This window comes from Tamandua tetradactyla, chromosome 17, assembly GCF_023851605.1.
Source record: "Tamandua tetradactyla isolate mTamTet1 chromosome 17, mTamTet1.pri, whole genome shotgun sequence".
In the NCBI taxonomy this organism is placed as follows: domain Eukaryota; kingdom Metazoa; phylum Chordata; class Mammalia; order Pilosa; family Myrmecophagidae; genus Tamandua; species Tamandua tetradactyla.
In genome coordinates, this window is record NC_135343.1 from 7,702,629 (window position 1) to 7,718,482 (window position 15,854).

Consider the following 15,854-nt stretch of genomic DNA (forward strand, 5'->3'; position numbering starts at 1 on the left):
ACCCCTTTAAAGCACGCCTGCTTCCAGCCCTCCCGTGGCTTCCCGTCTCGCTCAGCGTCGAGGACACGTGCTCTGTCAGCCTCTGCAGGGACAGCTGCTGGGCTCTCGGGGCTCAAACAGGTCTCTGGCCTCACTGACTACTCTTCCCTTGAAGCCTTTCTGCTTTCCTCACTTTGCTTTCCTTTATGGCAAGCACTCCTCAACCTCAGAGCCTTTGCAGTTGATGAGCCCTCTCCTTGGAATGCTTTTCCCTGCATATCCTCCTGGTCCATCCCCTCACTTCCTTTAGGTCTCTGATGAAAGTCGTCTCACCTGACCACCCTGCTGAAATAGCCTTCTTCATGATGCCTCTATCCCCTTAACTTCCTCTGTTTGTCACAGGAGCCTTCTCATTAGCTGGCATATGGTTTTCTTTTTAATCTCTAATTCTATTTGAATGAATGCTTTTTAAGAGCAAGCTTTTTGCCTGTTTCATTCCCTGCTGTGTCACCAGTGCTCAGTGTGTACCTAGAATATACTAGATGCTCAGTGGAAACTTGTTAGTTAAGTGAATGCATTGGTACCAACTTTAAGGAGGGCAGTGCCAATAGGCACCCCTGTCTCCGGTCCCCGGGCGCCCCTGTCTCTGGTCCCCGGGCGCCCCTGACTCTGGTCCCCGGGCGCCCCTGATTCTGGTCCCGGGGCGCCCCTGTTCCTGGTCCCCGGACGCCCCTGTCCCTGGTCCCCGGACGCCCCTGTCCCTGGTCCCCGGGCGCCCCTGACTCTCGTCTCTGGGCGCCCCTGTCCCTGGTCCCCGGGCGCCCCTGACTCTGGTCCCCAGGCGCCCCTGACTCTGGTTCCCGGGCGCCCCTGTCTCTGGTCCCCGGGCGCCCCTGTCTGTAGTCCCCGGGCGCCCCTGTTCCTGGTCCCCGGACGCCCCTGTCCGTGGTCCCCGGGCGCCCCTGACTCTGGTCCCCGGGTACCCCTGTCTCTGGTCCCCGGGCGCCCCTGACTGTGACTCCCACAGGCGCCCCCCTCATCGTGGACTGCAACATAACGGACAGCAGGGAGAACACGAACGCGCGGTCCTGGAAGGTGAACGGCACGCTGGTGGACGACTACTACCGCGAGTCCCGACGCGTGCGGGAAGGAGTCGAGTAGGTGTCCTGCTCTCCTGGCTTCTCCAGCACCTAACGAGACTGTCTCTGAGTTAATCCCGCGTGCCTGCTGCTTTTCCTTTCAAGTGCATGTCGCATTCTTACAGCCTCTTCAGCACTGCTCGGGGCTGGGTTTCTCGTGGCTGGTTCGTAGGGCAGGGTGGCAGGGTGGCAGGGTTAAAGAGCAGCAGGGCAGGGTGGCAGGACAGGAGAGCAGCAGGGCGGCAGGATGGCAGGGCGGCAGGGCACAAGGTGGCAGGGCAGGGTGGCAGAGCAAGGTGGGAGCATGGCAGGGCGGCAGGGTGGCAGGGCAAGGTGGGAGGATGGCAGGGCGGCAGGGTGGCAGGGCAAGGTGGGAGCATGGCAGGGCGGCAGGGTGGCAGCTGCTGCTGTCAGGCCCGTGGACACCCAGCGAGGAGATGAGGCACCTTGGGGTGGATGTGGCACAGCTTAGCTCAGTCTCTCTCAGCTGCCAACACCAGGCTCGTTGCCATCCGGCCACAGCCTAAACCACAGCCATTCAAGGGTTACCTGACAAAGCCCGTGACCCCTGGGGATTCTCAGAGAGCTGAGCAGAGCCATTAGCTAATGGAGTGGCATAAACGGGGAGAGTAATGACACCAGGAGCAGGAACTTGCATTGGTCCTTGAAGCACAGGTGCGTGGGGACAAACGGGGAGGACAGGAGGGCCTTTGAACTGCATCTCCCCTCGCTGACCAGAAGGGAAGACAGATCTGGAATTTGTCACCACTCCTCAGTGGGCTGTTCTCACGGTGGAAAGAAGGCCCTCAGTGTTCTCCGGGAGGGAACTTTATTCTCCAAGATGAATATTGCAGGAGTGGTTGGGTACATATGGCTCATGCATCCACGCCTGGCTCTTTTCTTTTACAGAAAATCGGTGTCTTTCCAGCAATATAAGTTTTACACAGTAAACATAACCTTCTTAGAAGTGAAAATGGAAGATTATGGCCAACCTTTTGTGTGCCACACTGGAGTATCTGCTGCATACATTATCTTAGAACTCCCAGGTAATGTTTCAAAGACCTACATTCTGCTCACAGGCCCAAAACGATGGTGAGGAAACATAGGAAAGAGGACAGACCTTACACCTGACGGAAAGCCACAGGGTAGTGTTAACTAGAGAAACGAAACACGAAATCCACTGAAAAACCGATGCCGTGCCTGATAAGGTACTCAGAGTGGGGCTGGGATTTTATATTCGTTTGCCTTGAAAATGCCATATTAATATACCATGAGATTTCATGCCTCAAAATCCTAGAAGACGAAGTTTCCTTTATGAAACCTGCTGTTCAACTTGCAGAGTCATTTGCTTGTGACTTCTAGCTTTCAGTTTATTATAGATAATCTGACATGCATATTGGATGTTTACAGTTATTTTTATCATGCAAATTTTGTAAAATTATCTATAGAGGCTAAATTCTGATACTTAAAGGAAGAGGGCTTTAAACTCCGGGTGTTGCATAAATTGCACCCAACACTGTGCAGAGCTTATTGGTTATGCACTGGAGTTAACAAAGCCAGGGACAGATAGTCAAGGGTGAAACTATAACTTTGGGGAACGAACTTTAAATTCATGACATACCAGGGAAAGTGTGTAAAGCGCCTCATAAGTACTGAAGTGGGGCTTACTTACCAAGATATCTTTTGTTTTCTTGAGTCTATTATTATCTTTTTTAAATTTTTGTGGTTTTTTTTTTTTTTGGTTGGCTGTGTGCAAGAACAGAGAACTTGAGTTTGCCAGCAATCCTTAATGATAAGTTAAACCCATGTTTGCCTGCATCTCAGCTAAGAAATATTTTTCTAAGCTCCACACAAACATCGGCCCAGGGTTGCTGGCTGGAGCTAGTGAATGCACCTGCCCCTGCCAGGCTCCTGTGGTGGTGAGCGGGCGTCACCTCCCTTTGCAGAGATGAGCGTGTTCCGCGTCGCCCACCATCTTCTCCCTTCTCCCTCGTGCAGTGGCGGGCCTGCACCTCCCACTGCCCGCACGACAGGAGGTCCGGGCACGTCCATCCTCTCGAGCTCCCCTTACCCTCCTGCTGCCTCCCTCCCTCCCGTCACGCCTGGCACCCAGTGGCTGCCGGGTCCCATGGATTCTCCCCCACGTGCCGCCAGCGAGGAGACCGTGCAGTGGTGACAGCGGGGACTTCCGGACCTGGCGGCCTCATTCTCAGCCTGGTGCGCCCGTTTCGGCAGCTGTGTGAGCACAGGCCTGTTCCTTGACCTCTCTGTGTCCAAGTTTCCGTCAAATGAGGATGGTGACAGCTCTTCCCTCCCAGGGCTGGTGTGAGAATCGGTTGGGTATATATATATATATATATATATATATATAAAGGGGGTGAAGAGAAAGGGATCCACAGAAATGCATAGCCTACGGCAAATAATTCTATAGCAAAGCCCCTGAAACTACCGCCTACATCGAGGAAAGGGAAAACCCTGAGTCTCCATCTCTGGACTGATAGGTTGAAGCCCCAGGTGTGTTTTCCGTCCTGTGGTTTTAAAGGCAGGCGACGGAGAGACGGAAGTCGTGGGTCTCCGTGTGCTTACGGCCTGGCCTGGCGACCTGAGCGCCCGCGCTGCACTCTTCCGTGAACAGTTTACAAAATGAAGGTGTCGTGGGGGGGGGCAGAGAAAAGAGAACCCCCCCAGCCCCCTCCCTCCCCCTTCTCGTGGGGAGGGGAGGAGGAGGAAAGGCCCAGGAGGGAAGTGGCCTTTCTGGTGGGTGGTGAGATGGGGCGGGCGTGGGCGCTTCTCTTCTCGCCTCCTTCCTCTTTTCTGGTCTCCTCCTCCCCAGCAGCTCCTTTTGGGGGAGGCGTGGGGCTTGGGGTTGGGGGAGGGCGGAGAGCGAACCGACACGGCCACACCCTCCCCGCAGGGTCCCTCCGGGAGGGGGGACAGGCTCCCTGCCAGCCCTGCGGGGCAGAGGTGGCCTGGAGGGGACACCACCGGGAGCCCCTTCCTCACACCAGGAGCCCGAGCGCTCGGTTTGGAGTGACCGGGAAACCACTCAATTAATAAGTGGTTATTAATTGAGAACATGGGACAGTCGCCTGGGAAACTTTTCAAATGAAACCCACTCCGTGCCCGCCCTGCGAGCGCCCAGCGGCTGTGCAGCAGCGCCGGGCCATGTGCAGTTCAAAAGCAATTGTGGTTCGACTGGGCGCCACGTCGCGTCTAGCACCCACAGCAGGGACCCTACAGAACCTTCCTCTCCCTGGTGCCTGTGAGCCCAGCACGCGCTCCTTAAATCCTCTATCCAGAGCAGATTATTCTACTTCATATGCCTATTATTTGAGTATAAAGGCATATTTAGGCAGTACCCTCAGCACTTGGACATCTAATACATTTCCATTTGGCACTTGTAATCTGATTTGTATTGTAAAGGACATCATTGACTCTCTCTCTCTCTGTTTTTTTTTTGACCCCTGCATCTATAGCTCCAGATTTTCGATCTTACTTGATAGGCGGTTTCATCGCCTTGACAGGCGTCGCAGTGTCTGCTGTACTCATCTGCAGCACTTTTAAGATTGACATTGTACTTTGGTATCGAAGCGCCTTCCCTTCTACTGGGACCGTCCAAGGTAAATGGGGGTCACTCGCCCGTGTGACCATTTTCACTACACGCTGCCGTATTGGCTTTTCATACTTAATGGCAAATGTAAAGGAAGCAGTCTCCCTGGAACTTCTGAAGCTCCAGAGAAAGGATTTATCCATGACCATCAGCACCGTTCCCTTAAATAAGGCTTGCATGGTATTAGCACTGAGTACATTTTGGTTAAGCAGCTGAAAATCATCTTCCAGATCCTACTGCATCCATTTTAGAGAGGTTTTTATATCCGTCGGTGTTCGCAAAAGAAAATTTCTCCCAAAGCAAAGTGTCTCCATCCACCATAATGCATTTCCTTTGCAGTAGAAGCCTGAGCAGACGTCACATTACAGAGACAGGCCAGCTGGTTGGGGTGGCCTCTCCTGCTGGCACTGGACTTGGGGCATGAAAAGCGTATAGCCTGAAATGCTCAAGCCGTGGGGACAAAGTCTCCAAAGTTCAGTCTTGGCGAGAGACAGACTTCCATTTGAACCTGAGTTCTCCACTTGCTCATTGTGTGATCTTGGACAGGTGTTTCATTTTCTTTTGTAGCCCAGCTGTTAAGGAAAAAATGGAAATGGTGAAAGCCAACCTTTATAAAGTGTTGTGGGGAGTAAGCGAGCTAAACACAGGAAAGCACCAAGCAGGGACCTGTGGCAGAGGTGGGACTCCATTGCTTTTTTGGAGGTCAAGACAAATTGCTGGGTGGGCCACAGGGGCTCAGCAGGCAGAGTTCTCGCCTGCCATGCCAGAGACATGGGTTCGATTCCTGGTGCCTGCCCATGCAAAAAACCAAACCAAAACAAAACAAGAAGCAAATTGCTCTGAAATCTCTGGTTTGTGACGCTGCTATGTGCTGCCACCTCAAATGCTATAAAACAGGGGTGTCCCACCGTGGCGGATGAACTCTTTGTGATATTTTCTTTTTACCTGGGAATGGATGTGACCTACTAAGGCCTTTAAAAATATAGTACATCTGTTTTAATTTCCCCTAATTGGATGGAAAAACAATACATGGCAGTGAGAAGTCTGTGTAACTGGCATGGGTAGAGATGCACAAAGTTATAACTTTCAGGTGCAGAGACTTGCACGGCTGACAAGGGCATGAAAGTGGGAGGTGGGGGGTGGGAAGGGATGGGTGGGGGATGGGTAAGGGAGGGGGAGGGGCGGGGGGACTGTGTGTCCAAGCAAGTGTACTGAGCAGTTCTTAATACATAGAAGAGCATTCGTTAACACTCAGGGCCTCTTTCGCACATAAAAACACAATACAGATTGTTGTTCACAAGTTTTATAAAAGTAGATGTCCAAAGATGAACTTATATTCCAACTTGAATTTCAGGACTCAATATTAGCAACCCTCGGCTGATGTAGAAAGCAATGATCTCTGTTTGGATGAGAAAATTCAGTTGTAGAAAGCAAGGGTTTCTCGTGTTACAGACAGCCCATTAGACATGAGGGTTTGTCTTTTTTCTAGCTTGCCTGTCCTTCTGTCTGTCTGTTTGATTCCAGTTGGCTGAAAGGAGAGAGTTCAGTCCATCCATCACTTATGCTTTTTCCCATGCAAGAATGTGAGTGGTTTGACCACTTCCTGCTGGAGGAAGAGCGGGTGCACGGGCTGCGATGGCTCTGCGGCACGCCTTCCCTGACTCACGCTGACTCCCAAGGAGTCTCAGCGCCGCTGGGGCTCGGGCTGTGCCCAGTGCGTGTGGGAGCTGCTGTGAGTAAGGCCAAGTGTAGCAGGAAAAGAGAAAAAGGATGAGTGACTCACTCAGAACATAGAGATCTGAGCAGCTGAGGCAGCTGAGAGAGACCCACCAAATCCATTGCATGGGGAGAGGGTCTGGAGAGCTGAGCTGACAGCCAGTGTCCTTTCCTGTTTTGTTGTTTGCTTTTAAATTCAGAAAAGAAAGTGTGTCTTCTGTGGCTAACTCTCTACAGCTCCGTCCATGAGACCTGTTCTCTAACTCCCCTCTGAGCTTTGCCGGGAACAAATGGCTTTTACACTGTGCTGGTGAGAAGAGGAAGACAGCTGCCAGGTTCTAGTTACAGTTTGGCTTCCCTTTAGGATCTTCTGTGTGGTGTGTGGGATTAGACTGAGAAATAGGTGGGAAAAGTACAAGTGAAAGAGAGGGGAAGTGTGCCCTTGAATGTACCCTGTTTTCTCCGACCTGATTAGTCACATTTTATAATCCTGTTAATACATTTACGTAGTTCATAGGATTACCAGTCACTGATAGGTCTTGCCAAAGTCAGCAAGTTCTTGTGGCCCTATTAAGCCACAACTATTTTAGGAATTCTCCTGTGGGGCAAGTTTGTATACAACAACATCAGGATAAGTTTTTGGATCTACTAGAGAGATTTGTGTGTTTCCTCCTCTTATTCCAAATAGGTCGAGGGGGCTGTACATGGAAAGCAGAAGGATTAGAAAACAAACAGAGAACACAGGGAAGGGAACTAGGCAAAGAGAAACAGAAGGTAGAACGATCAAAGACAGCCAGGGATAGAGTTCATTTCAAGTCTTGAGACAGTTTTGAAAGATGAGCTTGCTTTTAGAAGATCAAGCAAAGACAATCAAGAGATTCATCGAATACATTGTGTAAAACCCTTTCAATTGCTCATGAGAGAATGTGGCTTTCCCTGAGGCTGATTTCTAAGGGAAAGATTTCGGGAGACTCTTTAAAAGGGTGCAAAGTAATGAACCTGTCCTGACAGTGCTCCTACAGTAAAGGCGATAGCACGTTTTATGTGGCTTTTCTTCAAACATCTTCTATGCGGGTTGGAGCTAAGGCACCCCACCTCGCGCCATCCAGAAAAAACACTGCCATGAAGCCCAAACTGTCTGATTTTTACCACTGACATGGTTTAATCAGGGTTAAAGCATAGGCTTCGTGAAAAAGTGAGTTTTTGAAAGATGTGAGATGCTCTGCCTACTCACATGTCTTCTGCTCCTGGGTCTGGAGGGCAGGGAACCCCTTATCCTCACGTGCCTTACTTAGAAACACGGGACATGCAGTGCCATCAAAACACAGGATATGCTTCACCAAGCCAGAGTTGCTGGGTTTTTAATCAGTTTCCTTCTTGTGTGATGGAATGAGCTCAGCGCCCTCCCGGGTGCACTTGGGAGGATGAGATACCTTCCCCCAAGGCAGCCACAGCCGGGTTCTTTGGATTCACTGAACTCCAGCCAAAAGGACATAAAGGTAGCAGCTCTGGTTTTCACTTGGTTAAAAGAAAAGAACACTTCTCTGAGCTTATCCATTTCCTTTCCAGACATGAAGGTGTACGATGCGTATGTCTTGTACCCTAAACTCCCGAGAGAAAGCCAGAGTCACGATATGGACACGCTCGTGTTGAAGATCCTGCCAGAGGTGCTGGAGAGGCAGTGTGGCTACAAGTTATTCATACTGGGGAGGGACGACTTTCCGGGACAAGGTATGTTCTGAGTGACGTATAAAAACAACAGATGAGTCCGAAGGAAAGTAACCACTCCCCTCGCTTCCCTTTGCAAATGGCGGGGACTCACCTGGAGGCCAGGCGGGGCCAGCCTCCCCCAGAGAGCAGAGGGCCAGGCTCTCTTCTTCCTCCACCAGACTCATTCCTGCAGCAGGATGTGATGTTGGGCTCCTGGCTGAAATAATGTGACTCTCACTTTTGAGTAAGGACAGGATACCCCACTCTCCAGAGTGGGTGGTTAATGGCATAACCTCGTCCCAGGGACTGAAAGTAGGTGAGTGGCCATTTGCCCTCATGTCGTGGAGACTAACTGTTGGGTGTTTGCAGTCAGTTTGAATATGTAAATCAGCTCAGGTTTAAAGCTAATTTTATATCCTTTGACTCTACCCAGTGAATAAGGGTGTGAGTTCCTTATTCACTCCTCTCACTTATTAGGAGTTCAGTTTCAATTAACATCTCTGAACCTCAGTTGGCTCATCTGTAAATGGGCGAGAATAACGCTTTCCTGACCCAGCTGAGAGAATTCAATGAGATGGAACCTGAGAAGGGACCATTAAGGGGCTTAGCACATTCTAGACACTTGGCAAAGGGAAGTTTCACTCTTGTCCTATATGTTCCCTTTCATTGAAACCTTTACAGTAAAATGGCTGAAATCTGAAATAAACAATTTTCTCCAGTACAAGGAAATCAAGATAACTACCTCACAGCGTCAGGTAGTGGCCTATTTCAGGCCCATTTCAGGCCACTCTAAAAGGTTTCTAAGTACTTTGGCTCTCTAGCTGCTCGTTCTCTGTCAATTTTTTAAAACAGAGAACGTCTCTCTGTGGAGACGTCTCTGTGGAGAGACGTTCACACCGTTTCAAATTGTGAATCACCCTCTGTGAGGAAATGAAAATCTCATCCTGTGCTTGTCACGAACACGTGGAAGAGTCCTCATTTCCTAAGCATATTGACAGTCATTCATTCACTCAACTAACATTTATTGAGCATCTACTATGTGCTCAATTTTTTAATGTTTTAAAAAAATAAAAATTAATCAAACAGAAAAGGATCTTTGGGGAGAATACAGCGTATTCTTATATTTCACAGGAGACAACTGCAGGCAGAATAGACTTTCTATAGCCAGATAGTCAAATCATTAGGGAGTATTATTTGGGATCTAGATTAGTTCTGTAAGTCCTGGTCACTTTAGCTATTAAGCCTTAGAGTGCAACAAATACAAGAGTAACACATTTGAACCAACTGTATTTTTCCTATCTTTCCTAAATCTATTTTTTTTTAATGTGTTCATCACCCAATATATGCCAGACCTTCAGCTATTCTGGGAAAACAAATTTAGTCATGACCAGATCTTTTTCTCTAAGCAGTTCGCAGTCTGTGGGTAGAGCGTGTGGCCAGAGAAAGTGACAGGCAAATAAGTAACTTCAATAAAATGTGATTCATGAACGCAGACGACTAATTCTTCAGGGGGAAGTGAGGAAGGCTTCACAGAGGAGAAGAAAACTGTTAAAATTTTTGTTAATCCATTTCTGACTAATTATATTTATTTTAAAGTCCATTTTCTCTTTCCGGTACCAATTTCTAATATTCTCTATAGCATTAAGATCCAGTGTGGGGGCGGGCCGCGGTGGCTCAGCGGGCAAGAGTGCTTGCCTGCCGTGCCGGAGGACCCCGGTTCGATTCCCGGCCCCAGCCCATGTAAAAAACAAACAAACAAACAAAATATAATAAAACAAGAAAATGTTTAAAAAATGTTTCCCTTTCTTCCTCCCTTCCTTCCTTCTATCCTTCCTTCCTTCTCTGTCTTTCCTTCCCTTCCTCCAAAAAAAAAAAAAAAAAAGATCCAGTGTGCTTTAATCAAGAGGTGTTCTGAATCTTTTCTTTGCTTTTTTAGCTGTGGCCAATGTTATTGATGAAAACATGAGGCTTTGCAGGAGGCTGATAATGATTGTGGTACCCGAGTCGCAGGGCTTTGCTCTGTTAAAGAACATGTCAGAAGAACAAATCGCTTTATACAACGCCCTCATCCAGGACGGAACAAAGGTCATTTTGATTGAACTGGAGAGAATTGAGGATTATACAAACATGCCCGAGTCCGTTAAGTACATCAAACAGAAGCATGGAGCCATCCAGTGGGGTGGGGACTTCACAGAGGAATCACAGTCTGCAAAGACCAAGTTCTGGAAGAAAGTGAGATATCACATGCCACCCAAAAGGTGTCCACCCTCTTCTTCAGTGCAGCTGCTTACGCACACATCCTGCAACCACACAACGGACAGGCGGGAGGTCAACACAGGACTCATCACCCAGTGATGGACAGTTTGCTGCCACGTGGTGGCTTAGAGTTGGACAAAGATGCATTTCATTTGGGCTGTCTGCCTCTAAGCACGCTATTGTATACTGATGAGAGGGTCTATTTTTGTTTGTTTGTTTTTATTCCGTTCAATTAGAACTACTTCTTTAGGGAAGTGAGGTTTAGAATTTGTATTGTGCCCTCCAAAAAGATACGTTCAAGTGCTGACTGCCAGGACCTGGGAATGTGATCTTATTGGGAAATAGGGTGTTTGCAAATGTATTCAAACTAAACTGGGGTGGACCCTAATCCATTGTGACTGTTGTCCTTATAAGAAATGGAGGAGAGACGTAGAAAGAAGACCTTGTGATTGGATTGATTTGTCAACAAGCCAAGGAATGCCCACGATTGCTGGCAAACAAAAGGTAGATAAAGGGAGGGAGGATTGTCTTCTCCAGTTTTTAGATACACCATAGCCCTGCCAACCCTTTGATTTCAGATCTCTGGCCCCCAGAGCCATGAGACAACACATTTCTTTTGCCTTAAGCCACCTGATCGTTCCAACAACCATAGGAAACCAAGACAGTTCTCCAGGAAGCCCTTGTTCAATTACAGACTCAACAACGCGCACCAGCAGCCACCGGATAAGGGAGTAGAAATTAACCTTGACCTTAATGAGCAAAGACCCTTGGGGCTGGGACCTGGAAGGTTGTAGACATGGCAGTTCAGATGTCAGAAGCATCTGGAGCTTGGTATGGCTCTATGAGGCCTGAGATGGAAGCTTGGGAGTTGTCAGTGGGCTTCTCCATGGCTGGCCTGTGTCCATGGGGCCCTGCCTGCTTAGAAGGGTCCACTTTTCTGGTGCAAATGGCTGTGGCCACAGACTTGATCGTCAGAATTGGAGCTGACTCAATGGCCACCTGGTCCACTGGTGACCAGCTGTGATGCCATCGCCATTGCCATTTGAACCTATTCCTGGCAAGACTCAGGCTTTGCAAAACTTTATATGTCAAACTGAAATCAGTAATAATTCATGTATTTTTCATTTTAGACATCTGTCTGAACCAGAGTTCTGAACAGCTTGTGCAGTTACCACACTGAGGTGTTGTAATTCCAGCCCAAGTAAAGGAACGTGGTCTTTCAATTAGCCACCGTGCTCTCTTCCAGGTCATTTTATGATTTAACAAATCACAGAGTTCTCTTGATACCATAACTTTGTTGTAAACCTTCATTACCAACTTCAAAAACCCTAGCTTGGGAAACTAGATATAGTCCAACCCTGTCATTCTAGGACTGATGCTGAGCTTTGAAAGTGGCCTTCACAGGGAGCCAGTGAGGGCTGGAAGGGGGTCAGCACACAGGACGGGAAATGAGGGCAGGGGCCCAGGGCCCAGGAGGGGAACAGAGTGGGGAGTGGGGAGACCATGGCTCGGGAGTAGAGGGAGGGGCAGGGAGGGCCGGTTGGGAGGGAACAGGATTCTGCAGGTGTGTGTCCTTTGTTGACAGGTGAAGATGGTGTGAAGGTTTCTGGTGGACTCTCAGGTGATCAGAAGCTCACTGCAGTTGTATTAATTTCCTAGGGCTGAAGTAACAAAGTACCACAACAATGCATGGCTTAACACCACAGAAACATGTCCTCTCACAGTCGAGGAGGCCAGAAGTCTGAGATCGAGGGCTCCGCAGTGCCAGGCTCTCTCTGAAGGCTCCGGAGGAGGAGCCGTCCTTGCTTCTTCCAGGCTTCTGGTGCTTGCCCGCCATCCAGGTTCTTCCTGGACGTGTGGACGCCTCGCTCCAATCTGTGCCTCCACCCTACGTGGTGTTCGTCCTGGGTGTCTGTCTGTGCCCAAATTTCCGTCTTCTTAAAAGGACATCAACCCTTGGATTAGGGTCCACCCCAAGCCAGCATGTTAACTAATGACGTCCGAGAAGACTCTATTTCCAAATAAGGTGACCTTCACGGGCAGCAGAGACTTAGGACTTGAGCAGATCTTTTCAGGGTTTACCATTTGACCCACAACACCGTTCTCAAGAATTGATGTTCTAAGGTGACCTAGTATTTCACATTTGTTTATCTGTACTGAGGTGCTGACTCAACATTGAGTCACTTTGGATTTCATTAATACTTGCTTTAGTTTAATTATTCATTACTCTTGCCTAGCCCCTGCCTCCCTCCTTTCTTTCTTTTTTCTCCCCCTTCTCACTTGAGGGCTCCAGTGAGCAGAAGACAAAGCCCCTATTTTCCCACGGGCGCAGGGGACACTACTCAAAATGATGAGCTCATTCGCGTCCTTGGAATCGGATATTTGTGCTGTCTTTGCATCCTAGCTTATCTCTCTAACGTGAGAATTCTAATTCTTTATAGAGGATTCATGAGTTTATGTAAAATAAGCCGCTTTTCATGTTGCACCTAAAAGGAAGAGATCATTAATATGTTCCTCATTCCATTCCCCCCTCCCTCCAGCAGTCTTTTCTTCTTTTGGGTTAATTCCTGAGATTGTCCACAGTGCTGGGAAAGCCTCTGTGGTTGTAGGCAGGCTCAGTGGTACTTTACCTTAGCCTTGTTTTATGAAAAACACATACTACACTGCCTGGCACATGATTGAAAGGCTAAGAAAGGCAACAGCTCTGCAGAGGATGTGACTGACTGATGGCTTTGACTATTTGATTGAAGTTCATGCAGTAAAATCTGGGGATACAATGGGTGTGTGGTCACTGGCTCATGACCAGGTTTCCTCCTGTCTTTCCCAGTCATTCCCCTCCAGAGAATGAAGGGGAGCAGAGGCAGACCGAGTGTAAGGGTAATCTAACTTCAGAGGGTCAGAGACACTTGGGAGTGGTGCTTTCTAAGGATATTTGGGTTTGCTAAAGCTGCCAGAATGCAATGTACCAGAAATGGGTTGGCTTTTACAAAAGGGATTTATTAGTTTCCAAATTTAGTTATAAGGCCATGCAAGTGTTCCAATTAAAGCATCAAGAGGACGATACCTTCTGTGAAGAAAGGCTGATAACATCTGGGGTTCCTTCATCACTTGGGAAGGCTTGGGACGTGGGCCTGCTGATGTTTCACTCCTAGGGTTCACTGCTTTCAGCTCCTGGTTCAGCGCTTTCTCAGCTTCTGTGGATCCTGGCTTGCTGCTCCGGGAGGCACTTTTCTCTCCAAGCTTTCTCTGTGTTTCTGTCTTTTATCCTCTCATAAAGGGCTCCGATGAAGGATTAAGACCTACCTTAAATGGGCGGGGTCCCATCTCAATTAAAAAACTAATCGAAAGGTCCCACCCGCAATAGGTCTGCCCCCACAGGAATGGAGTAAAAGAGCGTGCCTTCTTCTGGGATATATAACAGCTCCGGACTACCAAAAGGAGGTCCTGGCATGCCATGTGCATTTGGGAAGACACGCTTTTTTTTCAGTTAATAACCATTTCTAAATGAATGACCACTCTCACAGGAAGCCAGTGGAGACTGTCAGAAAAGCTAGCCCATCAAAAGAAAATATATTAACTGAAAATCAATCACTTATGAGAGGTAAGAACGATGGGTGGATTCTTTAGTTGGAAACTTGTTTTTAAGTAAAAAGTAATTTCCCTCCAATATGTCTCACGTTTCTTTTTGTTTAAAAGTTTATAAGGATTTACTAGTGATATAATAACTTTAGTTATAACAGCATTGTTTAATTTTATTTTATGTAAGTATATTTTATGTCCTATACCAGAAGCTCCTTTCCTCGGGGGTCCCACCACTTCCTGAGTTTGAGCTCTGTGCCCATGTTCCCAGGCTGGAATATGCTCTTCAGTGGCCAGACCGTATGTTTTGCCTGGGGATTTGGAAAATAGAGCCACCCTATTTTGAAAAGATCAAGAAGTCTTGTCTCATGGCGGTAGGTCCTGCCCTTCGTAACTGTGGCCCCCTCAGATAATTTAATGAAAGCCAAGGATATCTCCCCAGAAAAATGTACATACAAACAAAATTATGACTGCAGTTTCCAGGAGGTTGGCATCCCTTGTTAAGCTCATCAGTGGGGGACTAGAGAAGGGAATTCTCTAGTAGGGATTCTTGCCTTAGACAACCTGTTGCTTGTGTTTCTAAAAGGTGCCATCTCATCGTTTCCAGGTTGAATGTTGAGACCCAGTGTTCATCATGTTGGGTGAGTGTTCTAGTTTGCTAGCTGCCGGAATGCAACACACCAGAGACGGAATGGCTTTTAATAAAAGGGGATTTATTTTGTTGGTTCTTCAGAGGAAAGGCAGCTAACTTTCCACTGAGGTTCTTTCTTACGTGGGAGGCACAGGATGGTCTCTGCTGGTCTTCTCTCCAGGCCCCTGGGTTCCAACAACTTTCCCCGGGGTGACTTCTTTCTGCATCTCCAAAGGCCTGGGCTGAGCTACTAGTGCTGAGATGAGGAATGCTGAGCTGCTTCTCTGTGCTACATTGAGCTCTCTCTTTTAAGCACCAGCCAATTAAGTCAGATGTCACTCATTGCAGCAGATACGCCTCCTAGCTGACTGGAGATGTAATTGGCAACAGATGAGGTTCACGTACCGTTGGCTTATGTCCGCAGCAGCAAGATTAGGTATGCTCACCTGGCCAAGTTGACAACTGAATCTAACTAACACAGCATCTTACCATTTTAGAAAATCCTCATTTTCTACTAGCTTCTTAAAATCATGCAGAAATCCCCCTGGGGATAGATCATGTAACAATCCAAACACAGGGAGCCCAGAATAAAAACAAGAGCCTTTGATCCTATATAGCTTAATGTAATGCCTGGACACATCCTAGAGTCTATTAAGCAGATAATCCAAAAGTATTGGCAAAATCCCTTGAGGGATGGGAGAAAAAAATGGAACTATTAAACTTTACCACCAGGGAACCCCCTAATACTGTGTAAAATATTAGGGGCATCCAGGTCACTAGGGCAAGCCCTTGATTTTGAGGCTTGCTCTTGTGAAGTTTATGTATGTGGCAGAGAAGCTTAGCTTACCCTTGGTTATGCCCAAGAGTTACTTCCGGAGGACCTCATTGGTTGCTCAGATGTGGCTTCAGTCTCTCTAAGCCCAACTCTGCAAGTGAAATCGTTGCCTTCCCCACTACGTGGGATGAGATATCCAGGGGTGAAAGTCTCCCTGGCGGTGTGGGAGATGACTCCCAGGGATGAACCTGGCCCTGGTACCGTGGGATCAACAATGCCATCCTGACCAAAAGGAGGAAAAGAAATGTAACAAATAAGGTGTCCATGGCTGTGAGTTCAAATAGAGTCAAGAGGCTATTTGGGAGGTCACTCCTATGCATGCTTCAATTAGACATTGCTACCTACCATAATTTGCCAAACCCCAACCAAAACCTTTCCTGCCAGGTGGGCAACGGTAGT

At 48.2% G+C, this 15,854-nt stretch overlaps 1 protein-coding gene across 2 annotated transcripts in view; it reads left to right on the forward strand.

Moving 5' to 3' along the window:
- IL1RL2 (interleukin 1 receptor like 2) overlaps positions 1–15,541 on the forward strand; it is a 29,491-nt gene extending 13,950 nt beyond the window's left edge. For both annotated transcript variants that reach the window (XM_077133977.1, XM_077133978.1), the window contains exons 7-11: positions 1,007–1,136; positions 2,028–2,164; positions 4,595–4,738; positions 8,014–8,175; positions 10,091–15,541. In XM_077133977.1, coding sequence (XP_076990092.1) covers positions 1,007–1,136; positions 2,028–2,164; positions 4,595–4,738; positions 8,014–8,175; positions 10,091–10,509 — 992 coding nt within the window. In that variant the 3' untranslated portion in view covers positions 10,510–15,541. The remainder of the gene's footprint in view (positions 1–1,006; positions 1,137–2,027; positions 2,165–4,594; positions 4,739–8,013; positions 8,176–10,090) is intronic.
- The last annotated feature ends 313 nt before the right edge of the window (positions 15,542–15,854 follow it).